General features: G+C 32.0%; 1 protein-coding gene and 1 non-coding gene across 2 annotated transcripts; one reads left to right on the top strand and one right to left on the bottom strand.

Moving 5' to 3' along the window:
- The first annotated feature begins 10,859 nt into the window (after positions 1–10,859).
- Positions 10,860–10,932, top strand: TRNAG-GCC (transfer RNA glycine (anticodon GCC)). The gene has a single exon. It is a non-coding gene; the product is annotated as a tRNA-Gly (tRNA).
- A 1,032-nt stretch (positions 10,933–11,964) lies between these two features.
- On the bottom strand, positions 11,965–12,538 carry LOC139839600 (histone H2B-like). Its single transcript, XM_071829713.1, has one exon. It carries the CDS (start codon positions 12,501–12,503, stop codon positions 12,081–12,083), a length of 423 nt encoding a protein of 140 aa, XP_071685814.1. The 5' UTR covers positions 12,504–12,538; the 3' UTR covers positions 11,965–12,080.
- Between the last annotated feature and the right edge of the window lie 1,734 nt (positions 12,539–14,272).

Below are 14,272 nucleotides of genomic sequence, written 5' to 3'. Positions count from 1 at the left end.
TCACGATTTCCAATTCCTATTAAACTTTATCCTATGTCGAGCAATTCAAAACAATATATCGTGTATACCACTAGCATGCGAACAAGTTGGTGATTATATAATTTTTTTTCCTACAATCCTTTATAAACAGAACCCACTTGATACGTGGTTGAACGTAATTGTTATAATTGCTTTTGTGAAGTGGCAACCGACACCCCCCCACTAGCGATTTAAAAAAAAACGTGTATTATTGTTATCGAATTACTAGTCAGGCCATAAATCATTTTTATTTCTTTTTAAATCAAACAAATCATTGATTTATGCCATTATGTATTATTTGTTGGCCAACACATGCAAAAGTTAATACCCCACAAGAATAAAAGTTTCCTCACGGTTCCTAAATGGAACTAAAAAAAAAATAAGGAAATTGGATGATACAGAAATCTAGTTAGGCCGAGTCCTTTTCCTTGAGTTGGGCCAAGATTATCCAATACATGTTAGGCCGAGAACCAGTTGATACTTCCTGTTGTTGGGCCAAAATGAAACTGGGCCAGGAAGCAGAAAATACGGGTATATAGTTTAAGATAGGATCTAAATCAAATATTTATCAGTGGAGCAGTTGGTTTGTGTTGTTTGTGAGTAAGCGGGAGGTCCCGGGTTCGAGCCCGGGCTGAGGTATTATTTTTAAGCCATTTTCTTTTGAGGTAGCATTTCTATTTATTATTATTACTACTCTTATTAATATTATTATTACTATTGATATTATTATCACATCAATAATATTATTAAAGATGAGTATTATTGTTACCATTAACATTAATATCATTATGGGTATAAGTATTATTATTATCATGAATATTAAAATTTTCATTTTTTTTTACTATCATTAATATTATTATTGGAATTATCATTATTTTTATCATTAGTATCTTTATTGTTATTTTTATGAATATGATTATTTTTATTATTACTAATATTATTTAAGTATTATTATAATTAATAAACTTTAACCAAGAAATGATATATATATATATATATATATATATATATATATATATATATATATACATATATAAAAATATATTTAATACGAGTTAGTATTATTATCATTATTAATATCATAATTTTTATTTACATTATTATTATTATCACTTTTATCATCATTAGTGTATAGTATCAATATTATTATTAATACTAGTATTATCATAATTATTAATTTCTCAAACAAATGATCTTCATATAAAAATTTATTTAACTTAACTATATTAGTATCTATTCGAAATATATGAAATGAATATATTCAATTAAATAAAGAAATACATAACATAAAAGTTATATCATTAATAATAACATATATATATTTGTTCGATTACAAATATATGCTTTAATATATATATGAATGATATAGGTTCGTGAATCCGAGGCCAACCTTGCATTGTTCAGTTCCGTCGTATGCATATTTTTACTACAAAATATCGTATTGTGAGTTCATTTGATTCCCTTTTACTCTTTACATTTTTGGGACTAAGAATAAATGCGTTGTTTTTACAACTGCTTTATTAAATGCTTTTGAAATATATTTTGAACTGCGAATACATGAACTACTTTTATAACTGTTTTACGAAATAGACACAAGTAATCGAAACTACATTCTATGGTTGAATTATCGAAATCGAATATGCCCTATTTATCATGTCCGATGTTTTTTCGGAATGATGGCGAATTTATCATGTCCGATGTTTTCCCGGAATGATGGCGAATCATGTCCGATGTTTTTCCGGAATGATGACGAATTTATCATGTCCGATGTTTTCCCGGAATGATGGCGAATTTATCATGTCCGATGTTTTCCCGGAATGATGGCGAATTTATCATGTCCGAAGTTTTCCCGGAATGATGGCGAATTTATCATGTCCGAAGTTTTCCCTGAATGATGGGGATATTCTATATGCAATTTGTTAAGGTCGATTACCAGGTGTTCAATCCATATGAATGAATTTTATGCATAATGGTTATGGAAAATGGGAATATTAAATCTGGTGGTCTATCAAAATGATGAATTTTATTATTTTATGATAAACATATGAACTCACCAACCTTTTGGTTGACACTTTAAAGCATGTTTATTCTCAGGTATGAAAGAAATCTCCCGCTGTGCATTTGCTCATTTTAGAGATATTACTTGGAGTCATTCATGACATATTTCAAAAGACGTTGCATTCGAGTCGTTGAGTTCATTAAGATTATTACTAAGTCAATTATAGTTGGATATATTAGGAAATGGTATGCATGCCGTCAACTTTTGATGTAAAAAAAGTTTGTCTTTTAAAAATGAATGCAATGTTTGTAAAATGTATCATATAGAGGTCAAGTACCTCGCGATGTAACCAAATGTTATTGTATTCATCCTTATGGATTAGGACGGGTATTTACATATGAGACTTGATAATGCTGGTGAGTTAACATCTCAAGCATTTAATGATTATTATATGTCTACAGGGATTGTTGTTGAACATCCAGTTGGTCATGTGCATACACAAAATTGGTTTAGCTGAATCAATAGATAAACGCTTGCATCTAATAACTAGACAATTGATAATGAGTACAAAACTCTCAATATTTATATGGGGACATGTAAATTTACATGATGCGACATTAATTCGCATTAAACTAAGTGCAAGTCATAAATATTCTCCATTACCAACTTAATTTTGGTCGAGAGCCAAATATTTTCCATCTTAGAACATTTGGTTGTGCAGTGTATTTTTAATTGCACCACCACAACAAATGGTTCCTCAAAGAATGATTGAAATATATGTTAGATATGAAACAACTTCAATCATAAGATATATTGAATCCATGACGGGTGATGTTTTTATAGCACGTTTTTGATGATTGTCATTTTAAGGAAAAATTGTTCCCTAGATTGGGGGGAGAAATGAAAAAATATATAAAATGATATTTCATGATGTGAACATCAATTAAAGGTATCTTGATACTCGCACAAAAGAATGTGAAACAAAAATTCAAGAAAAAATAAATAAATATTGCATATGCAAGAACTTGCGAATAAATTGATCGATGCATTTACAGATGCAAAAAGAGTGACTAAATCATATATATCAGCAATAAATGCTCTAGCAAGAATTGAAATTCCAAAAGCTGGCAATAATATCACTCATGAGTCTTTTGTCACGTCTGAAACGTGAAAGACAAATTAGTTCCAAAGATAAAAATCCTCGAAAAGGAAAATCGACTGATAATGAGGTAAAAAAAAAAAGGTGTTCAAGAAGAACCACAAATCAATATTCCTTCTGCAGAGGATATTGACGATGTAAGTACATAAATTGCAATAAATTATGCAATATTATGGAACCGGAACAAAATGATAAATATTGATTGATTTTTCATATAATCTTACAATGACATCATAAATAAAGATGATGATCTGGAACCAAAGTCTGTCATTGCATGTCAAAATAGACATGATTGGACTAAATGGATAGGAGCAATGCGAGCTGAATTAGAATCGCTCAATAAAAGAAAAGTTTTCGGATCAATCGTTATCACTTTTAAAGATGTGAAACGTATGAGATAAAAAATGAATATTTATCCGAAAAAGAAATGAGAAAAAAAAATGAATTTACAAGATAAGCTAGACTTGTAACTCAAGATTTCTCTCAAAGACCATGAATGGATTATGAAGAAAACTTATTCTCCTGTTATGGATGCAATTACTTTTAGATACTTAATCAGCCTAACAGTTTCTAAAAATTTAGAAATGCATTTGATGGATGTTATTACTACTTATTTAAATGAATCACTTGATAGTGATATATACATGAATATCCATGAAGGGTTTAAGGTATCAGAAACATCTAATGCAAAACCTAAAGAAATGTATTTCATTGAATCACAAAGATTTTTATATGGGTTGATACAATAGTATAACTGATTAAGTGATTACTTGATAAGAAAAAGGGTATACAAATAATCTTATTTGGACATGTGTTCTTATTAAGAAAACAATGTCTGGATATGTGATTGTAAGTTGTTTATGTCAATGATCATAACAGCATATGAAAAAATAAAGAGATCTATGAAATCATTCAACTTCTATAAAAAAAAAAAAAAAAAAAAAAAAAATATTGAAAAAAAAAACCAAGTATTGCCTTTGGATTACAAATTGAGCATATGCCTAATGGTTTACTTGTACATCAAACAAACTATACCGAAAAGATTTTAAAACATTTTTAAAGAAAAAACCATTGGTTGATATATCACTCAATATTGACACTGATCCATCTCATCCCCGTGAAGATCATGAAGATCTTTACAGATCAGAAGTTCCATATCTTAATGCAATTGGGGTTATTATGTATTTTACAAATCGTACAAGACCTGACATTTCTTTTGCAGTTAATTTGTTGACAAGGTTCAGCTCAACCCCTACAAAAAGACATTGAAATGGGATCAAGCAAATATTTTGATACCCTTGAAGAACTGCTGATTTAAAATTATTTTATTCTAACGCTTCAAAACAAGATTTGGTTGATTATGTATGTGCAGGTCATTCATCAAATCCTCATAAAGATAAATCTCAAAATCGATATGTATTCCTAAATGGAGGTACCACAAAATCATGGCGTTCTTAAAACAAACACTTGTTGCAACATCATCAAATCATGACGAAGTGATTGCATTATATGAAACTACTCGAAAATGTGTTTGGTTGAGATCAATGACACAAATCATTATTGATTCTTGTGGACTAGAACGCTATAAAAGACCAACAACTATCTTCACCAACAACTATATATGAAGATAATGCAGCTTGCATAATACAAATGAAAAAAGAGTATCAAAAGTGACAGAACAAAATATAAATGCTGACGAGGCGCCAAAGCCATAGACGGTCTTAACGGTCATAAGTTTGATGAAAAAGAATGGTATGTTGGTAAGGCTCAGAAAAGACTAAAAGGGAATAGGAATTGAAAAAAGGGTTTGAGCAAACCATGAAGGAGACTGTAGACAAATCACAGGGCTAAACTTGTACATAAAAGATTTAGATGATACAGTTTCAGATGAAAATCTCAGATTCTTCTCATATACTCAAGATCTAGTAAAAGACAATCAGATTAAAATGAGATACGTTCAATCAACAACTCTGCTGATTTTTATACCAAAGCACTGTCAACCGCTGTTTTCAGAACACACGTTCACAATATTGGCATGAGGCAAGTTCAAAAGATGTGACGACTCAGCGATGTCTACTTGAGGGGGAGTCAACTCTATACTGCACTCTTTTTCCCTTGACTAAAGTTTTTATCCCACTGGATTTTTCTTTAGCAAGGTTTTTAAGTAGGCAGTACTAGTTGCTCTATAATGAACTAAAATTGTCATCCAATGGGGAGTGTTGTAATATGCTAAAGTCAATATTGGATCACAATTTTACTATTTCACCTAACAAAAATGATTGAAGAGTGCGGATGTATAGTACAATTTTAGTAGTATAAATATGCACTCAGTTGTAAAGGATATGGTGCACATTCATCATTCAATAATATCTTTACTCCCTTATTTCTTCTTTATTAGTAATCACAAATTGAGCAATGGGCTACTAAAAGATAGTTATGAACTCCTAAATTTATAACAGATTGTTAATTGTTATGCATAGCAGTTATTTACTCATGTTACTTTTATTACGATTATTATACAACAACATCAACAAGAACAAAATTCAATCCCACATGTATGGGATACGGTCGGGTCCTTCTTTTATCCTAGAATAAACAATTCTTCCTTTATCTTAAAATAAAGACAAATCATTTCTCCATCTGGAGCGAAACACTCCAAGAGTGGAGAAAGTATTCACTCTCTCTGTTCGACGGATAAAGAGATTGCTTCCAAGAAATCTCCGATCAATAAGTAGGAAAAAAAAATTAAAATCGGAATAAAAATAAAATTAAAAATGAGACGCCGTGAAAGTATCAAATTTTCATTGATTTTAAATTCTAACTGAAATTCAATTTAAGCTCTCAAAGGCGGTGAATTTCTTAATAAATCGACGTTTGTTGTTGACTCAAATAATGGAGTCGATATAATTTAAAACGTCTTAAGGGGTACGTTATAAAAATTTTATAAACTCTCTATACCCGAGTATTCATTTTTTTAACAGAAGTACGTGGTCACCTAGGGGGATTTAACCACTCACGCGTTCATCTCCCGCAGTTGCATAACCCGCCCCCAACTGCTACCCAGGAGAACACTCGGCTCAATCCGAGGGCATGGGCGGTAAAACCCCCCTCCCCCACTGACCCCACAATGCGATGTGCGGAAGGCACCCTTGGGTGGAATTCAAGGGTATAAAGGCAACCTTGTGTGCAATGTTGCATCCCACGAGAGTCGAACTCCTGAGCTCTCGCTAAGAGAGGCAGACCACTACCACATGAGTTACAAAACAAGATTACTCGAGTATGCATTTGACAATAAGAAAAAATACATCGTAGGCATGACGGACCAACTTGTAACGATGGAAAAAGGTGAAAGGTCGAATTTTCCTAATGTTTATACTAAACTTAAGTACTCACGAGCTCAAATATCATAATTCAAATCAGTGTCATTGTTATTGGGTTATTGAAGTGCCCGTCTAAATTTATGTTATTCAATTACTCATAAAAGTAACACAAGTTGTTTTAAAAAAGATGGTAGTTGATATCAACTTGATTACGATATTGAGCAAAAGTCGTCATGGGAACCAAGTATGGCATGAGATGGACAAGTTTAACTTGAATCACATTACAACAACAACAACAACAACAGTACCCAATACCACTTGAGTGGTGTATGGGGGAGGTGAGATGTAGACAATCCTTCCCTTATCCGAGAATAAAAAAAAAAAAAAAAAGTCATTTCTCCACCCAGAAAAGTAGAGAAAGTCATCCCTCTCTTTATTCGGCGGATAAAGAGATTGCTTCCGAGTGGACCTCCGGCCTTTTTTTATTTATTTATAAAAATAGTAAAAAAAAAAAAAAAAAAAAAAAAAAATATATATATATATATATATATATTGAGACGCCATGAAAATGATAGAATCAAAATTTCATGGGTTTAAAGGTCTCCCTGAAAATCAATTTAGGCTCTAAGCGGCTAAAAAATAAAAATACTAATACTAGTACTAGTGTTAGTAAAAAATAGTTAAAAGCAATAGTAATAATATTAATACCACAAAAAATATTAATAATTAATATTAACACACCCATAATACAATAATAGTAATAATAATAATAATAATAATAATAATAATAATAATAATAATAATAATAAAAATAATAATAATAAAAGTAATAGTAGTAGTCGTAATAGTACCAGTACTAGTAATACCAAGAGTATTATAGTAGTAGTAACAATAATAAAAATAATACTAATAGTAATAGTAATAATAATAATAATAATAATAATAATAATAATAATAATAAAAATAATAGTAATAATAAAAATAATAATAATAAAAATAATAATAATAATAAAAACTAACAATAATAATATAGAGATAATAATAATAATAATAAATATAGTAATAATAATAATAAAAAAAGTAATAAAAAGCAAAAAAAGCAAAAGTAAGAAACCTAATGAGAAATACTATTAAAAATAAAAAATAACATAAAAGGACGTAACCCTACTCGACTATTCTAATTCTAGCCCTCCACGCACCCCTATCAGAAGTCATGTCCTCAGTCAGCGAAAGCTCCCTCATGTCGAGCTTAAGTCTATCCATCCACCTACGTGTAGGTCTACCCCTTCTCCTTACGCCATCGACCGTGAGTGCCTCGACTCTCCTTACCGGGGCAATACGAGGTCGCCTCATCACATGCCCAAACCATCGAAGCCGTTCTTCCCTTAGCTTGTCGATGAATCACATTACATGCCGAGTTTATTATGCTTATTTTATTTATTTATTACTTATCTTTGTATTTGCGGCATATGGCAGATAGTTAACTACTTGAGTTTGAATTAGGGAGGTGATACTCACACACTCCTTTTTGATCCATACACACTAACTTACTAATATACCATTACTTATGATAATGCAGGTTCAATTTTCCAGGTAAATTTAGGGATATAACTGTAAATATTATGTCAAAAAGTGTGTATGAATTAAAAAGGAGTGTGTCAGTTAACACTTGTTACGGGGCTTTAAAAGGGCGTGTCCACCATAGCAAAATTTGACGCCGGTGGGCCGTGGCATCTATAACAGGGCATCAAATCAAACCCTCGAGGGGCGTACGTTTAATTTGAAACAGGAAAAGAGGAGCGTCAAGGTCACATGGGAGGTTGTGATTGGTTGATTGTTTAACTGTTTGATCTAAACAATAATTTTTTTATTTTTATATTCAAAATTAATTACTTTTACTCTATACATACAATCCTACTCTTATATTTATTCCTACAACATTCATCTTCTTCAAACTCTCATCTTCCAATTTTTTTTTAAAAAAAATTATCAACATGTCAAACATTCCATACAACAACTCAACCAATTTAATAATCCAAACAAGCTCCCAGATACATTTACCAATCTTTTGTTTGATGGTTTGAGTGATTGATACTCATTTACCACCCATTGACATCGAGTTGTTTGGACTCGACCTCAATCCAAGACCAACGAGGAGAGAAAAATCAAAGAAAGCGGCCCAAACATCACAATCTTCCGACGCTGCAACTTCTTCTCTTACTGGTACCAGGTCGTTGTAAGCGGACGAGTTTATGAAGACTACGACAAAGTTTAGGGAAAATATGGCCGAACAATGAGAATCACAATTGAAAATGATGGATGGGCATGAGAAATTGTAGACTCCATTGCAGGTGCTAGTATTTTCACAGTGAATGTCAGAAACATCAACAACCAAGAAGAGAAAAGAACCTCCTAAAGTTGAAAAAATTGTACTTGAAGTTTGGAGGAGTAGATACTAATACTAATCGTCAATATAATAAGAGATTAACCAAAGTAATTGTATTTGTATGAAGAGTTTAGTAATGTATTTCCATGTTGGCATACGTTAAGTACTTGCATTTATGAACTTGTAATGTAATTACTAAGTGCATAAAAAGAAATTATTAAATTGAATTAGAAATATTTAATTACAAATAAGATATATAAGGAATATTCGAGTTCAATTAAATGCACCTTAACGTATGTTAATGAGCATACGTTAGCAAAACTTTTATATTAATCGTCAAACAGGACTAAATTAAACGAATTGAACATTTAACCACAAAAGGTTAGTTAAAGTTTATGATCCGGTTATTATGAAAACAAATACGGAGTAATAATCTAAATTGATAATTGCACCACCCTATGGTATTGTAGCGGTAGTGATGGCAATGGATACCCGATCCAGTGGATATCCACCCGATTATTCGTGGATATGGACGATCTAAATGGATATGGATACGGATATTGATGAACCGAAATGGATATGGATATGGATGAAAAGTTTCATCCATGGATGAACCCGATTTCACCCGAAATAACTAAATATATAAATTTATCACTCGAATTAATATCATATATGTAGTGATATTTTATTAATTATATTCATCTTTCTGTATATTTTCTCAAAAAATATAAAAAATTTCTTATGTTTTGTTTTGTTTAAATCATTAAATGTATTTATCGTACTTTGGTGGTTTAAATGTGATTTCATGTAACTAAAAAGTAACAACTTACAGGTAATCGATATCTTTACACGTTTAATAGGCTATTTGTTGACTATTTGTTATATAGATTAGTAAAAATGTGACTTTCGGTTACATAAACTATTAGAAAATATTACTTTTGATTGTATACAGTGAATAACCGCTTATGATTGCTAAAAATAAAATAAATTTAAATGGATATGGGTGATTATCCATTAACCCGCTTCACCCGGTGGATATGGATATCGATGGATGAAATTTTTATAAATGGATATGGATATGGATATGGATATGGATTTAAAAAAAATAAATGGATATGGATATAGATAAGGCCTCACCCGATTCAAATCCGATCCATTGTCATCCCTAATTCTAGGTAAGGTTTAGTGAATTTATCTGAGATTTGAATTCATTGTTAAAATTACATCTAGTATTCCGTAACGAGATTTTTTCATGAGATTAACACCTAACTCTAATATTTTACTGTAGATATGTGATTATGCACAAATGGGGTTAAAAAAATTTATATAAATAGTTTTCTCTTTATACCATATTAATACTCGATTACTCCATTTTCATTATTAATTAAGAATAACAAAGTGAAGTTTGCATTGCCTATAGGCTATAAGACAAAAAATAAGTAACAAACACGAACATGAAAATGAAACACTACTATAGTAAAGAAAAATACAGTGTATGATGAGATATTTGGAAATGCGAACAATTAAATTTAGACCGATGAACTAATTAACAAATTAACAAAATTAAACTATTTTATATCTATATGATAACATTAATCAATCTATATGCGTTAAAAATGTCATGTCTATTTTCGTTTTAAAGCAAGAAATAATATTATTGGTGATATGTAGAACATATACAGCAACAAAGATGCTGACATCGCAATTTAGATGAATTAACAGAATCGAATGAATCAATTTGACAAACTATTTAACCGACTCTTCTATGAAACGAATCTTGAATGTAGTAGTTTGGATTAATCAACCATTGATGTATTCAATGTCATTCTAGCGAGTTATTCTAGACGCGATTTGATATTCATTCGATACTTTTGATTTGGATCGGAGGTCAAGACTGTGGTCCGGCGGAAAAACAGAAGTCGTCTGTATCAAGTGATACGTGAATTGCTCAGTAGTGCTTCACCACTACCGTAGTTGGCGGAAATAGCTTAATTGGTAGAGCATAGCCTTGCCAAGGCTGAGGTTGAGGGTTCAAGTCCCTCCTTCCGCTCCCAGCTTCGTCGTTTAGTGGAAACGAGTGTGCGCCATAGGGGTGAGCAGCAAGCAACCCCTTGTATAGGGTTCCAAACCTATCTTCCTAATAAGAAGAAAGAGGCAAGCCAAAACCTAGTCCTAACGATACTTTTGATTTGGATTTCGCAAAGTTGAAGCAGGATCACATTTTTCACGTTAGAAAGTTAAAACACTACTTTATTCCTGTTTGCCCATATTATATATAATCCTGTTGCCCATCTTTAGGCTTCCCAAATCGATTTCCCTGATGTATTTTTGATGAGGGATGATCAATTGAGAATGCATCTTCAATGGAACAGAAATATTCCCCACCATTTTATCGCACGGAGCCTAATATCTTTTGATGATTCACATTGATTCAGTGTATGCTCAATAGTTTCAAGTACATCAGTAAATAATGCACAAAATACCCTAGCTAAATATCAATCTATTTGATAACTGAACCGTTAAAATGTCAACCACAAATTGTACTCTAACAACCCAATGTCAACGATATTTTTTTTTTTAACGGTAAGCTTGGATCAGCATATCATTTATTTCAACGACACTCATCATTTGCACATACACACGCATTCGGGCAGGAAACCCGAACCATATTACAAGGATCCGAACCTTAAACCATTCCGAAGGGCAGGCGGGTCGAATCTGAGTCCTGAATAGGTCGGTAAAACCTTTCCAGGAGCAACCCGGCTTATGATTAGTAAGCCTACCACCGGTATTTTTAAAGAATGGGACTAGAACTTGAGTCCACTCTCCCAGTGCCCTGGCCCCACCTAAGTGAAACCAAGATACCAACGATATTAACTAAAGCAAAAATAAGATACTTTAAGCATTCAGATACCATGTTTGATCTCTGTTCCCAAATGTTATCGTCAAATTAAATCAATTTTGAATTTTCATGTATTAAAGTTCTTAATTTTAAAACGGTTCATGCTTTTTTTAGAATAACTCACAATATCAAAACAGATAACGATTTGCAAACCAAAAAATCAAAATACACAAAACAAAATGCCAAAAACTAAAATTCGATAAATTGATTTCGGTCACATTACATTACATTCACTTACAATACAAGTCTTAAATTTCACAATTGAAACCCTAAAATACTTAAAATTAAAACACAATTCAAGCACTTGTAAACTTAGTGACAGCTTTAGTCCCTTCAGAAACGGCATGTTTCGCAAGTTCACCTGGAAGTACAAGTCTCACGGCAGTCTGAATCTCACGTGACGAAAGCGTGTGCTTCTTGTTATACCTACCGAGTCTAGAAGCTTCCTGAGCAAGTTTCTCAAAAATATCATTAATAAAAGAGTTCATAATCCCCATTGCTTTACCAGAAATACCAATATCTGGATGAACTTGCTTCAACACCTTGAATATGTAGATCTTGTAAGTCTCTACAGACTTCTTGTGCCTCTTCTTCTTCTTGTCGGTTGACGATGCGTCTTTTGGAATCTTCTTCTCGGCGCGTGGCTTCTTCTCCGCCGGAGTTTTTTCTGCCGCCGGTTTCTTCTCGGCTGCCGGCTTCTTCTCTGCTTTTGGTGCCATTATTTTGCTGTTGTTTTGTGTGAAGGAAAAGGAGATTGATTGATGTGAGAGTTAAGGTTGGGATTTGGTTTGTTTATATACAAAAGCGATGGTGTATTTTGATTGGTTGAGAAGAGTTGATAAGGATTGTGAAATGTGAACCGTGGATTTAGAGGGGTGGTGATTTGACGGTGGAGATTGTAGTGGTTTGTTTTTGTTGGATGTTTTTCATAGTACTTAGAGTAGTTGAGTTATTACCGTAGTTTAACCACGCGGATCGCCACCATCACCATTCACCATTTGTACATGATTTTTAAAGAATTTAAACTACTGTATATATGTAGATTATCGTATAATTCGTACGGAGTATATAGTTATAGTTAGTCGTATTTATTTCGTATTATTATAATTAAATAAATAAATTATAAGTTTAATAAAATTAAGAAAACAACTACCACATGCATCTACGAGAAATTTTACATTATATTTGGGGTATGCAATTTTACTATCGGGTCCGTATTTATATTCTACACTGGTTTGGGTTGTACAATTAAAAAAATGTACAGTACTTACTAAAATTTTGCATGCATACAAGTACAGACTTGCCGTTCTTTTAAGGTTTAAACTTAAAGCTTAATTAAGGTTACTCTCGACGATCACATAATTCATCATCAGTACTAAGTATCATTTCATCATTTTCTCACCAAATCTAACTCAACACTAAACACTATCAACCATGACATACATTCTCCTCCTGACTAACTGTCACATCAACATTTTCTCACCGGAACTAACTCAACACTAAACACTACCAAACATGACATATTTCCTCACTTTTTTAATTAAATTTTTAATCAATTTTATGGTTTTTTAATTTCTTTTCTATAAAACATAATAAAACATTACATTGTAGGAAGAAAAAAAAAACGATTACATTAATGAATAACTGCGATTACATAAAATAAAAATATGATACGTAAATTTAAAAACTGCGATTACATTAATTAGTAAAACTACGAGTTTATAAATTAGAACTACGGAATTTACCCAATCGTGTCATCACTCACGTAGTCCTCATCACTACTCTCGTGATAAAGCTCGGAAAATATATTCTTAAAATACAACTCGATTCGTTCCGAGCATACCACAGCTTTCTCGATTATTTCATACCATTTTTTGTCGTGCTAAAGAAACACGAATCTTTCCATGTTTTCATCCAAATATGCAAACTCTCATGCCTCGCAAATCGCAATCAACGTGTTGTCTTAAAAAATCGAACAAGCATGACAATTTAAAGTTGGTAACGTTAATATCGATCAACGTTGTTGGAATGCGAATTCGAATTAGACAAAAAGAAGGATTCGAGACAAAAAGTTGACTCATCGAGTTTTGTTTACACAACACCGAATGAAAATTAATTATATTTGTTGCTGCAAGTACCTGGTGGCACTACTACAAAAAAGGGCTTTGCAAACCTGTTTTTTGGGGCTTCCAAACCGGTTTTATAATCGGTTTGTATCCATAGGGGTGTGTAAAGTCCACACCGGTTTTAAAACAGGTTTGCAAACTCCACTTTCGAAACCGGTTATTTATAAAAAACCGGTTTGGATATATAACAACCTTCACTTTTTGACTTCTGAAATTACTGAAATGACCCTAGGGTTTACTGTCTGACTATACGTATTAATTATTTAAGGGTTGTTATATACACAATCAATTTAACGTTGACCAAATAATAAACTTTTATTCGACACTCACTGCTAATTAAAATTTATGCATTTCAATAATAT

This window comes from Rutidosis leptorrhynchoides, chromosome 4 (genome assembly GCF_046630445.1).
Source record: "Rutidosis leptorrhynchoides isolate AG116_Rl617_1_P2 chromosome 4, CSIRO_AGI_Rlap_v1, whole genome shotgun sequence".
NCBI classification, from domain to species: domain Eukaryota; kingdom Viridiplantae; phylum Streptophyta; class Magnoliopsida; order Asterales; family Asteraceae; genus Rutidosis; species Rutidosis leptorrhynchoides.
This window is presented reverse-complemented; position numbering and strand designations above follow the sequence as displayed.

Coding starts and splice junctions, on each gene's coding strand:
- LOC139839600 (XM_071829713.1), bottom strand. CDS start 12,503: ATGGCACCAAAAGCAGAGAAGAAGCCGGCAGCCGAGAAGAAACCGGCG.